The sequence below is a fragment of the Panthera tigris genome, chromosome A1 (assembly GCF_018350195.1).
Source record: "Panthera tigris isolate Pti1 chromosome A1, P.tigris_Pti1_mat1.1, whole genome shotgun sequence".
NCBI lineage: Eukaryota > Metazoa > Chordata > Mammalia > Carnivora > Felidae > Panthera > Panthera tigris.
Window position 1 is genome coordinate 128,519,770 of NC_056660.1, and position 19,121 is coordinate 128,538,890.

General features: G+C 39.0%; 1 protein-coding gene across 18 annotated transcripts in view; it reads left to right on the forward strand.

The window, feature by feature from the left end:
- The window catches only part of ZSWIM6 (zinc finger SWIM-type containing 6), a 196,421-nt gene that overhangs the window by 52,794 nt on the left and 124,506 nt on the right, over positions 1-19,121 (forward strand). For 2 of the 18 annotated variants that reach the window (XM_042987468.1, XM_042987561.1), the window contains exon 2: positions 3,741-3,805. The exons of 3 other annotated variants lie outside the window; for them this stretch is intronic. In XM_042987468.1, the coding sequence (XP_042843402.1) occupies positions 3,741-3,805 (65 nt within the window). Of the gene's footprint in view, positions 1-3,712; positions 4,137-10,328; positions 13,186-15,722; positions 15,818-16,394; positions 18,128-18,714; positions 18,752-19,121 lie in introns of those variants that run through there. 13 more of the 18 variants (XM_042987493.1, XM_042987502.1, XM_042987523.1 and 10 more) reach the window with 13 other exon arrangements.

Genomic DNA, 19,121 nt, shown 5'->3' on the forward strand with positions numbered 1-19,121 from the left:
ACAAATTTTAGGACTGTTTTCGTTCTGGCTTTGTGAAGAATGCTCGTGTTATTTTGGTAGGGATCGCGTTGACTATGTCGATTGTTTTGGGTAGTATCTACATTTTAACAGTATTTGTTCTTCCAATCCATGAGCATGGAATGTTTTTTTCATTTTTTTCATGTCTTCAGTTTCTTTCATAAGCTTTCTGTAGTTTTCAGTGTGTAGATTTTTCACCTCTTTGGTTAGGTTAGAATATAGATTTGACATTACAAATCCATTTTGTGTCTGTCTGTTCTGTGTCTGTGTTGGTCTTCCATGCAGCTATCAGCGTTGTCATTAGAAGTTACAGCAGGCGACAGATGTATCTTGATGAGGACGTGCTGGATTGAGAATAGCCACATGCTGTATATATACTAGCCTTGATGTACAAAAGGTGCATGCAGTGTTTGATTTGGAAACCACAAAGAAACCAAGTCCCTTGGCCAATCTGGGGGATTTTTTTTTTGTAATGAGAATGTGTCATTAATCATATTTCTTGAGGGCATCTGCAGCATGAGGCAGAGTTGAATTTTTCTTTCTTTTTTTCTTTTTCTTTCATCTCATTTGCTACAAAGTTCCCATTCGTCTTCATCTTCTTTTTCTCTCTCCTTTCCTTGACTCTGTTGGCCAGCCTGCCTGCCAGTCTGCCTGTCTACTTATAGGATGTCCTGCCTTCCCAAATGAATTCATTTTATTGGGAAGCTAGTCTGGTACAATGAAGAGAGTAGGGCATTTCATAATTGTTTATTGTATTTATTTTCAAAAGGAATTTTTTTTCTTCAAGGGCTAATAATTTTGACAAGGAAGTTTGCTATAATTAACATTTCTTTATCCTCTTATGCCTTTCATAAAAGGGAAAATTATTAGAATTCAGAAAGAATGTGACCAGCATTGTGCCCAACTCTCAATTGTTTTTTTAGCTCACATACCTTCAGATACCTTATACCTCTCCCTTATTAAACCTGTGCTTATAAGAAAGTAATATTTTTTGTGTCTTTCACAATTCTTTTCTACATGAGGTGGAAAGTCCTATTTCTCTGTGCTCCTCTCCTCCACTTTTGTCGTTGCCCTTTGTTTTGGAGAGCCTACATGCGATAACGTTTAAAAACAAATTTTTTTTAAACGTTTATTCATCTTTGAGAGACAGAGAGAGACAGAGCATGAGCGGGGAAGGGGCAGAGAGAGGGAGACACAGAATCTGAAGCAGGTTCCAGGCTCTGAGCTGTCAGCACAGAGCCCAACGCATGGCTCAAACTCACGAACTGCAAGATCATGACCTGAGGTGAAGTCAGACGCTCAACCGACTCAGCCACCCATGTGCCTCATTGATAACATTTTTATAAATGAGCACTGTCAGTTGGCTAGTGATCTCCAAAGTGGTATAGTTGATCCTTAACAACATGGGTTTGTATTGTGTGGGTCCAGTTATACATGGATGTTTTTCAATAGATACGCTGGAAAATTTTTGGAGATTTGTGACAATTTCAGAAAACTCCAGATAAACTGCATAGCTTAGAAATATTAAAAACAGGAGAAAAGCATGTCATGAATACATGGAATATATGTAGATATTTGTCTGTTTTATCGTTTACTGCCATAAAATATACACAAATCTATTATAACAGTTAAAACTTATCAAAGCTTATGCACACATCCAACAGACTGTATGTGACATCACTCACAGTTGAGATATGTAAACGTAAAGATGCATTATTAAATCCTAGCCACAGAAAATTAACTGTAGTACATACTATACTACAGTAATAATTTTGTAGGCCCTTCTTGTTGCCACTGTACTGAGCTCAAGCATTGCAAATATCTGGTTAAAGCACCGTGTAACACTGATTTTCTCGTGAGCAGTTTGTCTTTATGGTAAATTGTGTATCACGGTGAAAAGTTCTTTCATGCGGTTCTCATGTACTTTTCACTGTGTTTAGTGCAATACTGTAAACCTTGAATGACAGCAGGGGCCCCACACAAAGTGCACTAGTGATGCTGGAAGTGCTCCCAAGAAGCAGAGAAAAGTCCTGACATTAGAAGAAAACATGGAATTTCTTGACATCTACCATAGATTGAGGTCTTCACCTGTTGTTGCCCACCATTTCAGGATAAATGAATCCAGCATAAGGACCACTGTAAAAAAAGAAAAGGAAATTCTGTGAAGCTGTTGCTGCAACTGTGCCATAGGTGCAAAAACCTTGTACTTTCTGCAAAATACTTTTTCATCTCATTTTGAACATGCAGTTTTTATGTAGGTGAGGATTGCTGCGAGAAAGACATTCCTATAGACTCTTCAAGTGATTTGAAAAGGTGAAGTCATCATATGACCATATGAAAGTAAAGGACCTAAAGCTGGAGAATATCCCATGCCAGCAAAAGATGGTTTGATAATTTTAGGAAGAGGTTTGGCTTAAAAATGTCAAGATACCTGGAGAAACAGTTTCTGCTGACCAGGGGGTAGCAGACGAGTTCCCATACCCAACATTAAGAAAAGCACTGAGGTGAAAGGATATCTGCCTGAACAGGTTTTTAATGCAGACAAAAGTGCCCTATTCTGGAAAAGAAAATGCCGCAGAGGACATTTACCTAGTAAGGAAGAGAAGTGAGCACCAGGATATAAGGCAGGAAGGGATAGGCTAAATCTAGTGTTTTGTGGAAATGCAGTCAAATTTATCATCAGGACTGCTCTCATCTATAAAGCTGCTAACTCCTTGGCCTTGAAGGGAAAAGATAAACACCAGCTGCCAGTCTTTTGATTGTACAACAAGAAGGCCTGGACAGTGAGAACCCTTTTTCTGTACTGGTTCCATCGATGCTTTGTCCTTAAAGTCAGGAAGTACCTTGACAGTAAGGGACTCCTTTTTAAAGTTCTTTTGATATTGGCCAGGGCCCCTGGCCACCCAGAACCCCATGAGTTCAGCACTGAATGCATCAAAGTTGTCTACTTGCCCCCAAACACGGTGTCTCTGATTCAGCCTCTAGATCCAGGGAGTCATGAGGACCTTTAAGTCTCGTTACACATGATCCTTCATGGAAAGGATTGTCAATGCTGTGGAAGAGAACCCTAAGAGAGAGAGAACATCATGAAAGTCTGGAAGGATTACATCATTGAAGATGCTATCATTGTTTTAGAAAGAGCGGTGAAAGCCGTCAAGCCCAAAACAATAAATTCCTGCTGGAGAGACCTCTGTCCAGATGTTGTGCATGACTTCCAAAGTTTACAACAGAGTCAGTTAAGGAAATTATGACAGAGATTGTGTGTATGGCCAAAAAAGTGGGGGCAAAGGGTTTTAAGGTAGGGAGCTTGAAGAAATTCGAGAGCTAATCGACAGCACGCTAGAGGAACAAACAGAAGATGGCTTGATGGAGATGAGTGCTTCTAAACCAGTGCCAGATGATGAGAAAGAAGACCTAGAAGAAGCAGTGCCAGACAACAAATTGACATTAAACCATAGTACAGAAGAGTTCTGATTATTCAAGACTGCCTTGACTTCCTTTATGACACAGGCCCTTCTATTTTACAGGCGCTGAAATGAAAACAAATGGCGATACCGTATAGAAACATTTTTAGAGAAATGAAAAAGCAAAGCCAGAAATTATAATGTTTTGCCGTGAAGTGACACTGAGTGTGCCTGTCTCTCCTGCCCCCCCCCCCCCCCCCCCACCTCTGCCATCCCTGAGACAGCAAGACCAACCTGTTGTCTTCTTCCTCTTTCTAGCCTGCTCAACAGGAGGATGATTTGGGTGAAGACTTTTGTGATAATCCATTCCTGCCAAATGAATGGTAAATTGTCAGACCCTACAGTTAATGAACTTATCTGTTTTGTCTATGTATGTCTTCCTGTGGAAATCTAGTAACTGTATGGAAAGAGCTGTGTGAGATGTTTTTGTGTCATCATCATCCAGGTATTAATTGCGTAGAATATTGTGTGCAAGACTTGGATGGGAAAGGATAACTTATTCTTACGTAGGTTTAAGGTGAGTGATATGTAATATAAAATTAATGACATGAGTTTTCTTACTGTCTCATAACTGCTTTCAAAGAATTATAGTATTGTACAGTATGCCTCCCTCTCTTGTAATTGGAGAAAATGCCTATCAGCTTATCATCACAGGTAAGTGGTTTTAAAAATGTTAACAATATTTCTAATACTGTATTCTGAATTATGACCATAATACTGTATGCCCTAAAAATTTTATAATGATTAATTCATTAGGCTAGGCTGCTGTGAAGCAATCATATCCAATTATACTAGACTACCATAAAGTACCCATGTTGCTGCTTTTTTTAAAATTTTATTTTTTATTTTTTAAAATATACATCCAAATTAGTTAGCATATAGTGCAACAATGATTTCAGGAGTGGATTCCTTAGTGCCCCTTACCCATTTAGCCCATCCCCCCTCCCACAACCCCTCTAGCAACCCTCAGTTTGTTCTCCATATTTATGAGTCTTTTCTGTTTTGTTCCCCTCCCTGTTTTTATATTGTCTTTGTTTCCCTTCCCTTATGTTTATCTGTTTTGTCTCTTAAAGTCCTCCTATGAGTGAAGTCATATGTTTGTCTTTCTCTGACTAATTTTACTTAGCATAATACCCTCCAGTTCCATCCACGTAGTTGCAAATGGCACGATTTCATTCTTTTTGATTGCCGAGTAATACTCCATTGTATATATATACACCACATCTTCTTTATCCATTCATCCATCGATGGCCATTTGGGCTCTTTCCATACTTTGGCTATTGTGGATAGTGCTGCTATAAACATGGTGGTGGACATGTGCCTTCGAAACAGCACACCTGTATCCCTTGGATAAATGCCTAGTAGTGCAATTGCTGGGTCGTAGGGTAGTTCTATTTTTAGTTTTTTGAGGAACCTCCAGACTGTTTTCCAGAGTGCCTGCACCAGCTTGCATTCCCACCAACTATGCAAAAGAGATCCTCTTTCTCTGCATCCTCGCCAACATCTGTTGTTGCCTGAGTTGTTCATGTTAGCTATTCTGACCGGTGTAAGGTGGTATCTCATTGTGGTTTTGATTTGCATTTCCCTGATGATGAGTGATGTTGAGCATTTTTTCATGTGTCGGTTGGCCATCTGGATGTCTTCCTTGGAGAAGTGTCTATTCATGTCTTTTGCCCATTTCTTCACTGGATTATTTGTTTTTTGGGTGTTGAGTTTGATAAGTTCTTTATAGATTTTGGGTACTAACCCTTTATCTGATATGTCATTTGCAAATATCTTCTCCCATTCTGTCGGTTGCCTTTTAGTTTTGCTAATTGTTTCCTTTGCTGTGCAGAAGCTTTTTATTTTGATGAGGTCCCAGTAGTTCATTTTTGCCTTTGTTTCTCTTGCCTCCGGAGACGTGTTGAGTAAGAAGTTGCTGCGGGCAAGATCAAAGAGGTTTTTGGTTTTTTTTTTAAACTTTTTTTTAAATGTTTATTTATTTTTGAGACAGAGAGAGACAGAGCATGAACGGGGGAGGGGCAGAGAGAGAGGGAGACACAGAATCCGAAGCAGGCTCCAGGCTCCGAGCAGTCAGCACAGAGCCCGACGCGGGGCTCGAACTCACGGACCGTGAGATCATGACCTGAGCCGAAGTCGGACGCTTAACCGACTGAGCCACCCAGGCGCCCCAAGATCAAAGAGGTTTTTGCCTGCTTTCTCCTTGAGGATTTTGATGGCTTCCTGTCTTACATTGAGGTCTTTCATCCATTTTGAGTTTATTTTTGTGTATGGTGTAAGAAAGTGGTCCAGGTTCATTCTTCTGCATGTCACTGTCCAGTTTTCCCAGCACCACTTGCTGAAGAGACCCTCTTTATTCCATTGGATATTCTTTCCTGCTTTGTTAAACTTTAGTTGGCACAATGTTGCTGCTTTTTTGTTATCAATGCATGGATCATTATACCTATAAGTACATATGAATTTCTTTTCCACATCATTTTTTTCATCTTTGATGTCTAGCGCTAGTAATATGTATGGCATATACAGTGTTTTATATCATATAAGACAATATTGTGAAGGTACCGATAGATGATGCATCGTGTAAACAGATGACATAAACTCATGGTATCAATAAACACAGTACAGGTTTCTAGATGTATTTTTTCCTCCTTATGATTCTTAATATTTTCTTTTCCTTAGCTTAATTTATTGTAAGAATATGGTGTATAATACGTATATAAAATATAATATTCATCAACTGTTTATGTTACTGGTATGGCTTCTGGTCAGCAGTAGACTGTTAGTAGTTAGATTTTTGGGGAGTTAAAAGTTATATGGGGAGTTTTGGCTGTTTTGCGGGTCATTGTCCCTAACTTCTGCATAGTTGAAGGGTCAACTGTATACGTCTTCAAGATTGTTTTTTTCTTAAGGCTGAAATGCCGTGGTGTTTCAACCGTGAAAATTTGTTGAAGTATTTCTTCCAGATAGAACTAAGAAACTATTTGAAATTGATAGGGTGATTGAAGCTATCTATAAGGTATCCTTATAATAGTCTGTCTAAATACTTTGGCATTCAAAATTGTGTTTTCTTTTTTGTTTTAAGTTTATTTATTTTGAGAGAGAGAGTGAGGGAGAGAGAGAGACAGCGTGAGTGGGGGAGAGGCAGAGAGAGAATGAGAGAGTTCCAGGGCAAGCTCTGTGCTGTTAGCACAGAGTCCGATGTGAGGCTTGAACTCACAAACTGCAAGATCATGACCTGAGCTGAAATCAAGATTCAGATGCTTAACCTAGTGAGCCATCCAGGTGCCCCCAAGATTCTGTTTTCTACTAGTATTGATGAATTTACAGTGATGCACCTATATAGCCTTTTGCTGATTTCTCTATTATGGCAGATAGATGTAAAGCAACACTTGGTGGTTGTGTCCAGGCTAGTTACATACATGCAAGTACTTGCTTTTTTCTCTCTTTTCTTTTATTCTCTAAACCAGTGTTTGAGATGTATGTGCCTATACTGGAGTCTGTTTTTCAAAAATAATTTTGTTCTCATTATATATAAGATCTTTGATCCTGTAGAGCATTCAGACAATATAGAAAATTGTGAGGAAGCAAAAATCAAGGTTAACAGTTTAGTAATTCCAGATTGATCACTGTCGACAGTTTGGTAATTTGCATGCATGGGTGTCCATGTGCACATAACACGAACATACACATGTGTACACTCTTGTGTCATGAGTGAACTTCTATAACACATGCCATTTACCAGTCTTAATTTTTTACTTAATACTTTGTTGTGGCTTTTTTCTCGTGCTAATGAGTATCATATTTTAAAATGACTGAATTGTGTTTCACTTGGTGTATATATCATAATCTATTTCTCAGTACCCTTTTGATAGGTGTTTAGTTTTCAGTTTTTCACTATTGGGAGCAATGCTACCCTAAGCATAGTGACATATTCCTCTTGTCCGCTTGTATTTTGGGGGCAAATTTCTGTAAATAGAAATGCTAATTTAATTTTATTTTAAATATAATTATACTTTGTGGCAATATATTAAAAAGTATATAATTTTGTATGGTAAGCAGTTCTGGAAAGCTGATAATTTTCCCTTTTAAGAATCTGACCTGTGCTCTTTTAGACTGAATGTAGTTATTAGCATCCACATATATAGGGCCAAAATGGTCCAGATTGCTGGTTTTGGGGGTTTGGGGGTCTGCATTTTTATAGATTTATTTTTGTCTTCCTTATAAAACTCTTTTCTCAAACCTGCTGCTTTTAACCTGTAGGGAACTTGGAAACAAGATAAATAACTTTATTATATGATATATAAAATTAAATCAAGTAGCCCCTGAGTCAAAATCTATGGAGTGTTCTAGTTATAGAGGTAGGATAAAGTTGTTGACTGGTTGAATTTAGGAAATGTAAGGACTATTTCCATTTTGGGGGCTGTTTATTTTATGTCCACGTTCTGTTGTATTGAATTATTTCTACTACAAAGCAGCAATTTATTGCTGAATGTAGGAGACAAGGCTGTATGAATTGAGATAAAAGGTAAGCTTTTATGATTAGGAAATTCCCTTCCTTCAGGTGGGTGGAAATGCCGATGGAGTGTTTGCCTCCTCGTTCCTTCTCTGCCTGGCATTGCCTACTTGTTGTGCTCTTCACTGGGGAAAGTATATCTTTGTCTCTGGGCATGCTTTCGAGGCTGCTGACACCCTCGGTGCCTTCTCCAAGGCTGGTCATGAGGGAGTCAGCCAGGATCTGACTGCTTGGGCTCTGGCAACCCCTGTGTGGGAACAGTTTTCTGGGATAGATGAGCCCTGGGCAACTGAGCAGTGCCAGTCTTCCTTCCATTATTGCCTGATTTGTGCTGCCAGCACTGGTGTGTATTAGGAGTGCAAAACTGAGTCAGACCCCTTCCTCCTCTTCTGGGAGCTCACCTTGTGGAAAGTAAGATAACCTCAAAGCATGTAGCTTGATAGATGGCACACCAAGTACCCTCTGAGTGGTGTGTTTGAGAGGGGAGTTATCAGTTCTTTCTGAGGAAGAAAGGCTGCAAAGGCTTCCAGAAGAGACGGGGAAACTTGTACCCAGAGGTGGAAAATGAGAAGAGTTGGAGGGGGAAAGTTGTTAGGAGGGGGAAAGGTGGGGTCAGAGTTGGGGGTATGGAGATACACTCATTCTAGGCAGCAGGTAAAGCTTGTGCAAAAATGTGGAGATAGGAAACATTTACACCTCTTTTGTGATTCACATTCTGCACAGCTTTCATGGCTGGCACGCTAAGTGTTGGAGGAGAGGGGGATGCTTGAAGAGGAGATGGTAGAGACCATAGTGGGCCTTGTGTGCTGTGATGAAGAGTTGGACTTGATCTTTTAGTGATAGTGGGGCATCATCACAAAGCTTTAATTAGCCCTGTGCCTTGATTCATGGACACATTCATGAGCAGCAAATGAAAACCTATTGTGCTCATTTCATGGAGTGATAAAAATCCCATTTATGAGTTAGGGGATGTGCTAAACATTAGTACTAGAGGGAGTACATTTATAATGTGACTCATTCCCTCAGCAAGGCTTTCAGGGTCTGTAAGGTAAGCAGAAAGACTCCTTTAATAAAGGGACGCCATTTCAGACAGGTGGTATAACTGCTTAGTGCTGAGAAAACTTATGTCCAGGCAGTCCAACCTGGTGTATAGATACAGGTTTGGGGGATGGCACAGGGTGTGTCCTTACCCAGCCTTGCCTGACAGCCCGACATAGGACAGACGGCAGGCTATGCAAAAAGGAACAGTCTTTGTGCAGTGCAGAAAAAGACTGCTGTGCATTGATTTTTTTTTTCCCCCCATTTCATACCTGCACACAAATATGGATCTGTCAGGGTGTCATCTCTGAATACTGAGTTAAGTAATATCAGAGTTAAGATAAAAATCAGTGGTTTAATTGATGAAATGAGCATAGGGCTAGACATGTAATAGCTCGATAAATAATTGATTTAAAAAAAAAAACCTGACTTTAAAACAAAATGGATTTTCAAAAACTGAAAAAGACTTGGTTAAAAAATTTTAAAAATGTATCAGAAGAGATTAGGATTTAGAATTTCTAGTATATAAATTAAGACATTTTATTCACTTGATCTTTTAAGCAGAGTTTTTAAGTAAGACACTGTAGGCCATGGACTGTATTCATAATCTGATATTAAAGTGTACTTAGAGAATTTATTCCTTTATAAATTATTCAAATGGAGTAAATAAGCAGGATTTACGGGGGGAGGGCAGTCAGTGGGCTGTTGACTTGAATATCTTACTAAGCTTTAAAGATGTTTCCTTGAGGGGCAGATGTTGGTTTGAGGAATTCTCAATCAGTGTATTGGCTTGGAAGTGAAAGAATCTGGAAAGCTTGTGCTTCTTTACAAATCTCCTGCATATACTGAGATCAGAAGGTACAGTCTGGTGTGTGGAGGCAAATGTGATTTTGGCAGCGTGGATCCAGAAGGTTGGGTTTCCACTTACGTCTCACCACTTCGAGCACTGTGCCCTAGATGTCTTATTTACCTCTATCACTTCCATCTTCTTTTGCAGACTTATCCCTATAACACCTCTACCTCCTAATTGTACAGATTTTTTGTGAGAATTGAATGTTCTCATTCTAATGTGAATGAAACATTTTATTTAGCTTGCAAAATACTTTACCGATGTAAGATGGCAGTATGAGGTGTCAGAAAAGTTTTGTTTTTAGTGGCATAGCGTTTTTAAAAAATGTTTGTTTATTTTTGAGAGCACAGAGACAGAATGCGAGTGGGTTAGGGGCAGAGAGAGAGGGAGACACAGAATCTGCAACAGGCTCCAGACTCTGAGCTGTCAGCACAGAGCCCGACGCGGGGCTCGAGCTCACAAGCTGTGAGATCGTGACCTGAGCCAAAGTCAGTCACTCAACCAACTGAACCACCCAGTGGCCCCAAGCATAGCATATTTTAACTTCAGTTTAGCTTGGTTTAAGTAAAGAAAAGGGCAGAAATCTACATTCATCAATACACTAATTAGACATTTTTAAATGTAAGTTTTTGGTCATAATTTCTACATGCTGCTGAAGAAAAATATTCAGAAAACACATGGTTTTTTGGAGAGTGGGTTTAGGTTTAAATGACTGATCCTTCTGATGTCTTTTAAATATTCATTATTAAATTTTTGAACTGGACATAGTTAATCTCTTGGGAGCATTTTACATACAGTGCCTTGTTAAAGTTGCAAGATACAAAATATGCAAAAATCTGTTGCATTTCTATGTACTAATGAACTATCAGAGAAGTTAATAAAACGATCCCTTTTATACTTGCATCAAAAATAATAAAATACCCAGGAATAAATTTACTACTAACAAAATTTGATTAGTCAAATTCACTTTGAGTGTTATATTAGGGAATCAGTGAAATGCTCTGGGGGGTGGCAATTGTGGCTGAATCCACATTTCAGGAAAAAAATGACAGTTTGTTTTGTTGGTCTGCGCGTGCAGTGAATCCTCAGCCTCGCAGCAGGGGCCCTCTGGGGATGTTGGCATGCACAGCCCATCAGTGACAGCCAAGCTGTCAGGAGGTGACTTCTGAAGGGGAATAGAGTTCTTGCTGCTGCCTGTATTCCAAGTGTATAGAGTGGGCTGTAGGATCCCAATCCTAAAGAGAAGAAATTTGATTCCAGTGCTTAGCACACAAAGCAATGAGAAATTTAATCATTATTAATGTAACTATTAGAGGCTTACCTTCATAATAAAGGAAGTTCGTTTTCATACCTACATTTAGTCCCTCCTGCTGCCATTAATGTTTCTGGTTACAAAATCTCATCTCAGCAGTGTTTCCAAGAATGGTACTTTGTGCCCTTTGGTCCCTTCTGTCGTCTGGTCCCTGTGAAACCGTTGAATAAACAAACTCAGGACCCCCTCCTTGCTGTGGTTCCCGTTGTTGCTTGGAGTCTACAGGATCACTCTCCTTGTGCAAGTAAGTAGGCAAGCAGCATTGTAAAGTGGTGAAATTTGTAGACTTGGAGTTTGGAGTTTGAAGCATGGCCATTACACTTAGTAGCTCTTGACCTTGGGCAAGTAAGTTAATCTCTTGGAGCCTTGTTTTCTTCATTTACAACACGGGGATAATATTTACCTTATCAATAGGCCGTAAAGTACTTAGCATAGCATCTGGCACCTGGTGAGCCTTAGCAGAGGTTCATTAAGATTGTGTTTTTATGATTAAACCAAGCATTGTGTGATTGCAATTCTGAGAATAATTTTCTGGGAGTTAGGGAACAAACTGAATTTGTGGACTATTGTTACTAGGGTTCCTGTTGGTGCGAAAAGGAAGGATGGCTTTGGGTCATATGGCTGAATGGCAGTTCAGGGAGTGAAGAGGAGCGAGTTTTATGGCTCTTTAAAAAGTCAGTCAGCATCTATTATTTGAAAATGTATTTTGATTGGAAACACTGAGTTTGATTGTGAATTTAAATCCTTTTATGTGACTGGAGTGAGAAAATTATTCACGCTGGCAGTTTGTCTTACACACTGAAATCTGTTTCTTTGCCGGTGCAGATTTCATTTCTGTCTTTTTGACTGAGGAGGAAAAATAAGATCCTCTTTTGCCTTTTCTAGAATCTATCAATACTTACTGAATTAGGTGAAAGGTTTGAGCCATTCCTCTTTGTAGGCCTGAAGGACGTGAATCCTCAGTGCAAAGCTCTCAGAGCTGAATTTTTAGTAGAAGAAGGTGTATGATATCTGTGTACGTGAAGGATTGGTGTTTCTTGAGCTATCAGAGTAACTTTGAACTGTATGTAAAGAAGTGAGAAACAAACAAAATCACTTATCCCATGGGTTCTTCCAACTCCTCCTTCTCAAGTGTGAATCATCTCTGAGGAAGACAAGGGTCAAACTGGCCTGATATGTGGAAGAGCAGGAACAAGATGGAACAGGATATGAAGAGTGTGGATCTGGGAGCCCGGAATGCTGGCTTCTGGTTCTGGCTTTGCTAATATATGATTGTGATACTTGAGAAAGGTAGTTTGCTGGTTTGGCTTCAATTTTTTTTTTTTTCTTTTTTTTCTTTTTTTCTTTTTTTTTGTCTCTTACTGTTCAGGGGCTGTAGGTGATCTCCAGGCTCTTGGGTTGGAAGTAGCTTATGCAGCCTTCCATAAGAGCACAGGTAGACAGCCTTGAAGCACTCTTGGCAGGTCATTATTCTGTCTCTATTGGCTGTTTCATTCAGCCTCAGCTTCCCTTCCCTTCTAGAGATGGGGAACTCTTTGTTTTCAGTGCAGCTTTGAACAGCTTAATATTGAGGAGCTTTTCATGGTGTGTAGATTCCTAGCCTTCCCATAGTCCTAATTATATCTTCCATCTTTCACGCAACAGATCTTCAGATATTGAACGAGTGTCAGGTTAATTTTTTCCAGGTTATGCTGCCGAAGCTCTAACCATTGCTCTTTGATGTATTTCAGAACTTCAATATCATGCTAACTTTTCTGAAATATCTCAGGTTTTCACTGCCACTTTTAAAATGTGACCCTTGGAGAAGCATATCCAGTACTTTAGCTAGGATGTGACTAGCACAGTGCATGCTAAGAATGTTTGGAAACTGTAATTTAATGAGAATAGCCCAAGTTGATGTTTTTGTTGGTTTATTTTATAGACAGATTTCTGCTATGTTGAGCATGTAGCTCTCATCCTTGGAGTTGTCTTTCACATGAATTGCTTACAGGTAAGGCCTTATTTTGTAGATGAACAGCTTATGTTTTAGCTCTAGGGCAGTACTTTATATTTAATTCTTTTTTCTTGTGAATTGTTTTATACTTGTTCCTTGCTCCTGACTGCTGAATTTTCTGACCCTTCCGTCTGTCCTGGATATTAGGGAGTCCCACAGGTTGTGTTCTCCTCATTTCTCCTCTCTGATACTGCCCCTGAGTCCATCCCAGGTAGTTGATGGAAATGTTGACCAAGGCAAAGCCAAGTGGAGACTCTTGTGGCAGAGAACCAGCATCTTTCTTTGTTCTTTACATTTAACGTGTGGGGAACCATCATAGTGGTTCCAGGCTCTTACCAGCAATATGTTTTTAATCATAGCTGGATGTAATTTGTCTTGTTTTGAAGCCTTCAGTTCAAACAGGCTTCTCAGTAAGTTATCATCTGTCTTGAAAATTCTGTATTTGTAAGTTTCTGTTTTCGTGTGCATTTGGACTGCTGGTGCCAGCTCTTTTGCCAGTTCTTGTGTTCTACTTAGGTGAGCCTTTCCTTATGTGATCTCCAATAATATTGCCCACTAGTCCCCATCTTGTGTTTTTCTTGGTGCTCTCAGTCTTCCTATGGCTTCCTGACCTCTGGAATGCCCAGAACTGAGTACTGAATTGCCTTGTGGGCCAATAGAAGGAGGAAATGTCCTATGTTAAGAAGGTTTCTGATCTTTTTTCCAGAGGTACTACTACATATATACCTCAGAGTTTTTCAAAAGACTATAACTTTAGATAGTTTAAATTTATCCTCCAGGGGTAGAAGGAGAAATTGGAAAAAAATATTCCAGGAGTCTTTTCTTTTCTTTTCTTTTCTTTTTTTTTTTTTATGTTTATTTATTTAGAGAGAGACTGAGAGGGAGAGAACATATGAGTGTGCACGTGAATGCACATGAGCATAAGCAGGGGAGGAGCAGAGAGAGAGAGATTGAGAATGGGAATCCTGAATCCCAAGCAGGCTCCATGCTCATGTGGAGCCTGACACCGGGCTTGATCTCATGACCGTGAGATCATGACCTGAACCAAAATCAGGAGTTGGATGCTTAACCAACTGAGCCACTCAGTTGTCCCTAGAAGTCTTGTAAAGAGGGGGCAAAATTTAAGAAACTATCTCCTCTTATTTTATCACTCTTACAATGTCCTTTATGGAACATGTGTATCCCAAGTAATGGTAGCAGTTAGATATTTCTGTGTTTGAGGTTCTCTTTAGTGTAAAGTATTAAGCAGTAATAGAGCACACATACTGTGGAATGAAAGGACCTCATTTGTAAGGATTAGAAAAGATGAATTGTACCGTAAAAGGTAGAAGAACATTCGGAATGGAAGACTAACCTGTGAGAATGATTTTGAACATGGACCTATAAATGCTTGGAATTTTGATGTACTTAATTATTAATGAGAACTTTTAAAACTACAGAATTTTGCATTAAGTCACTCATTATCATTGGAATTTTGCCTTGTTTAGATTTGGCTTCCAACTTATATAAAGGCTTTAATTACTTGAAGTAAGTCAGACTTTTGCAGCATGGATTCCAGGAACAGTATATAGAAGAATTTCCATTAATACCGGAAATACTGTGTCTAGAAGCTCTTCAAATGAAGGAGTCTTTAACGATTAACTTTCTGTGGAGGACAAGATGCTGTATGGTTTCTAGATTACAGTGCTGTAGGGGTACATGTGGAAATTAGAACTCTAATGGGATTCAATTTTATTAAATACATAAGGTTTTGCACCTTAAAGGTTAAGTATCCAGTTGCACTCAACTTAGGAAATTCAAAGTTATTATTCTCAAAATAATTGTTACTTTGTCCCCATGGGCAGATTTTGAATTTGCATTGTTGAGCATAATGTATAATTTATACTTCAATATATACAGTTGAGTCTTATATCTAAATGAGTGAAAGAAATTAACTTCATTTCTGTATATATTGTAACTGGGCAACATTCATTAACCAATAGTGATTTGAACATATACTATGTGATAGGGCCTAGGGATATAGAAATAAACAAATAAAACAGAATCCTTGCTTTTATGTTGTACACTTAGGTAATATGGGGGAAATGCATGCATGTGTGATTTTGTGATAAAATTAAGGGAGTAATTGTGCATTGCACTAAGAATAATACGTTGTCTACAAATGATGTTATTTGCCAAGTTTACACATCTGACATAGAAGAAACAAAGATTTTGGACTCCATTGAGGACACAAGTCTTTGGTGTCCTTGAGGTAACTCTGGTTCTCAAAGACTATCTTGAAACCATCGGCTGGATTTACTTAAAAAAACCCATTCAATTTAGGCAGTAACTAAAGATGGAGTGATTATTCACTGGGACACTTTTCATATTACCAAAAAATTTAGAATTTATAGCGTTCAGAACTCTTGGGGCTGTTGAATTTATGTTATTGTTTAGAAAAATAAAACATAAAAATAAAAATAAAAATAAAATGGAAAAATAAAAAAAAAATGGAAAAAGGCCTGGAGTTTCTAAACCATGTGACTTGTGGTCAGTCCCATTTCTCTTGATACAGAGCAGGGAGCTGTTCTCAACAGGACCATTCTAATCTGTGTGCAATTGGCAGCTTCGGATTTTCACAGACTAACAAGTAAGACCGCTAGAGGCCTATACCTCCTTTAGTTGTTGCAGGGGTGCATCATCACATGGACGAGGTGGGAAAAGGAACACTTTGTCTCCAGGCTTAGGAAGTAGGCTTGGAAAAGGAAAGAGAATGTTTTGAATAAAATCAGAAGGGAAATTATGCATGTCAAACACGAGTCTGGAATCATACAGAGTAATGGATACTCAGACTCTGCATGGGAGTTGAAAACTTTTTTTTGGCTAGTATATATTTTTGTCCCAAAAGGAAGCAGTTTTTAATGCTCTGTTCATAGCTTGCAATCTTATGAGCTTCCTGGTATTTAAGTAATATTTTTGACAGTGAAAGCAATTAAATCATTTGGAAATCATTCAGCCCCTGAAGTGTATTTTCTAATTTCTTCCCCTGGAGAGCACTAGCTGTAGTCTTTGCTAAGAGATGAATTAGGCCCCCTCATACAGTCTTTTTAAGAGCCATCTTAGGAGGTTTGAAAAGTTACTTTTTATACCATAGGGTAAAACCCCCTCCCTCCCCTTTCCTATCAGTTGAATTCTTAAAATGATTACATTTTCTTCTTGTTCCCTAGGACTAAATTTTTAAGCAAATAATGGCATAAGTTGAGGCAGATGGAAAACCTCAAAGGGCTTCCAGCACCTTCCTGAATTATTGTTGCCAGCGCCTTTAAGCCATGGCTACCACCCCACAAGGAGAACCCTTGTCCCTGTTCTGCTATCTTTGGTTCAAATTTGCTGTGGGCAGCAGACCTTAAGGTTGACAAAGGCAGGTGGGCTTTAAAGAGGAAACCCTTAACAGTTGCTATTCCTGTAACTCTTGTCGCTTTTCTCCTAGTAACTGCCTTTTCATTTTTGGGGCTGAGATATGAGGCAGAGAAGGTGAACTCAAGAGAGAGGAAGGATTCTCACCACTCCCTCTAGTCCCCTTGTTCCCTTCATGGCCCTGCCCAGTCTACTATTTTCCAAACTACTTGTTTACAAATCAGAGAGTCATGTAGGGAGGTATTTTTGGGTTTTTTTGGTTTTTGTTTTAACCAAGTAGTTTCCCAGGCCCCACTGTCAGCTTTTATACTTTAGGAAGTCTGAGGCTTGAATCGTGAAAATCTCTGTATTTGTTGACTTATTATGCAGGTAGGTGCTTTTGATGCCCAGTTAGATTTGAGAATTATTGGATACTGACTCATCCTGACCTTGGAAGTTCTGAGTCGTAAGTCATAGGTCCAGTGGGACTTACTACTCGACAGATAAAGCCACAGGTACCAGGTGTTCATGAACTAAGAGGGCTTCAAGGAATGAAAGAGCATTTGTACTTCTCTCTAGTCATCTGGTTGGTGGATGTTGTGTTTTTAGTGCCATATTAAAATATATTAGCTTTGTCCTCTTTTGTATTTGTAAGTTGATGGAAAGCTCCATTTGAAGATGTGATGGGTAAGCTGACAACCTCCCTTCCCCCTAAAAAAAGATGAGACCAATTAAAAAATGTATACTTTCTTTACATAAATACCTAAGTAGATTTTTAATAAATAGGATCTACATTGTTTTTCTTCATAATCATCCGTCTTTTTCTATTAGTGGAGTGTGGTCTTCTCTTAGTTTCTTCTTTTATCTTCACATTAATTTGAGAAATTTAAACATGTATTTTGATGACATTTGTCTTTTGCAGTTTTCATCATCGTTGGGGAGGCTGATGGAGTTTATGAGGGGCTGACTCCTCAGAGAGGGAGGAAATTATGGAGGAGGCAGCATTTGAGCCAAGTCTCTAAAATGTGGGAGAAGATGTGAGTTTAGAGATTGGTATTCTCTCTTGTTGGGAGGATATTCCAGATACAGGAAAATGTGAGCAAAGTTAACAGGCATGTTTGAGAAACAGCAGGCCCTCCTCCCATGGGGCCAAAATGTAGGCTCCTTGAAAGAAAAGCATAGAATGCTAGACTAGGGGCAGAGTGTCAGGAGCTTTAAAGAATTTCTGTTTGGACTTTATGCTGTGTGTCATAGTTTTTATAGGGAAATGGACTCAGATTTTAAAATAGTAACTTCATAACTATAATTGTAGCACTATATCTTAGGAGAATAAAATCTTTTATATGAATTCTATTTCAGAACTTTCAAAACTGCATATGTGCAGGTGTCTGTTCCACACAAAGCAAACATCTTTAACTGCTTTCTCCTGACACGTACTTTGCAGTCCGGTGACTCTGGGTCATGCCTGCCCTAGGAAAACTGGGGCTTGGGAGTACTGAAATAAATGAGAACCTCATCATGTGGAGAACAGCCTTAGCCGCATTTGGATCTTCTGCCTCTCAGGGTTTGGGCCTTCTTCCTGCTTCAGTCATTCTGTTTTGTCCTCCTGCTCCCTGCCCTGTCTCCAGCTTTCCCCTCTCTTACTAACATACAGGGGCTTTGAACCTTGTGCTTGAAAGTTTGTGTCATCTTGCTACACCTTTTGGGAACTACTTGGCTACCCTTACGAGATCCTGTTCAAAACCGTGTTTCTGGTGTGTTTTTAGCAGCTAATGAAAGTTGCCTATTACTGTCTTTTCATATATTCTTAAAGTTGAAACCATTGGTATGCTTAATAATTTGTATAATTAATAGAATAAGTAATCATTTATTAATATGATGGTTTACATAAATATAAAACCTAGGAATTTCACAGAGCCCGAGTGTAATAATCTCTAACAGATCTGGAAAGAAGGTCAAAGACTAGTTGAAAGGACTAGTTTTTCCTCATCTAAAAAAAAATTTTTTTTTTTTTGATGTTTATTTGTTTTTAGACAGAGAGACAGAGCGTGAGCGGGAGACACAGAATCTGAAACAGATTCCAGGCTCCGGGCTGTCAGCACAGAGCCTGATGCGGGGCTCTGACTCACAAACCATGAGATCATGACCTGAGCCAAAGTTGGATGCTTAAACCAACTGAGCCACCCAGGTGCCCCAGTTTATCCTCATTTGTAAAAAAATAGAATATTTTTTAAAGGATATATAAAAGACACGTTTGTCTACAATGAGTATCAAAATTTTGCTTTAACTGTGTTTTCAACGTTTTCAATCTTTCTAGTAATGGTCTGAGGCTTTAAGAAGACCAAAAGTGCTTGCCATAATTGGTCGGGAGTCATGTTTCTGAATGGATGTTGTCGAAAAGCTACTTTGAAATCACAGTAGATACTATTTCAGTATGATACTTTGCTATAATTTATCCCAGAAATCCTGAAAAGGATTTAGTTTGGTTTAAAAATGGACAAAACTCCCCAAATCTAAAATGTATTTATGGAAACCAGATCTTGTTGTCTGTGGAACAC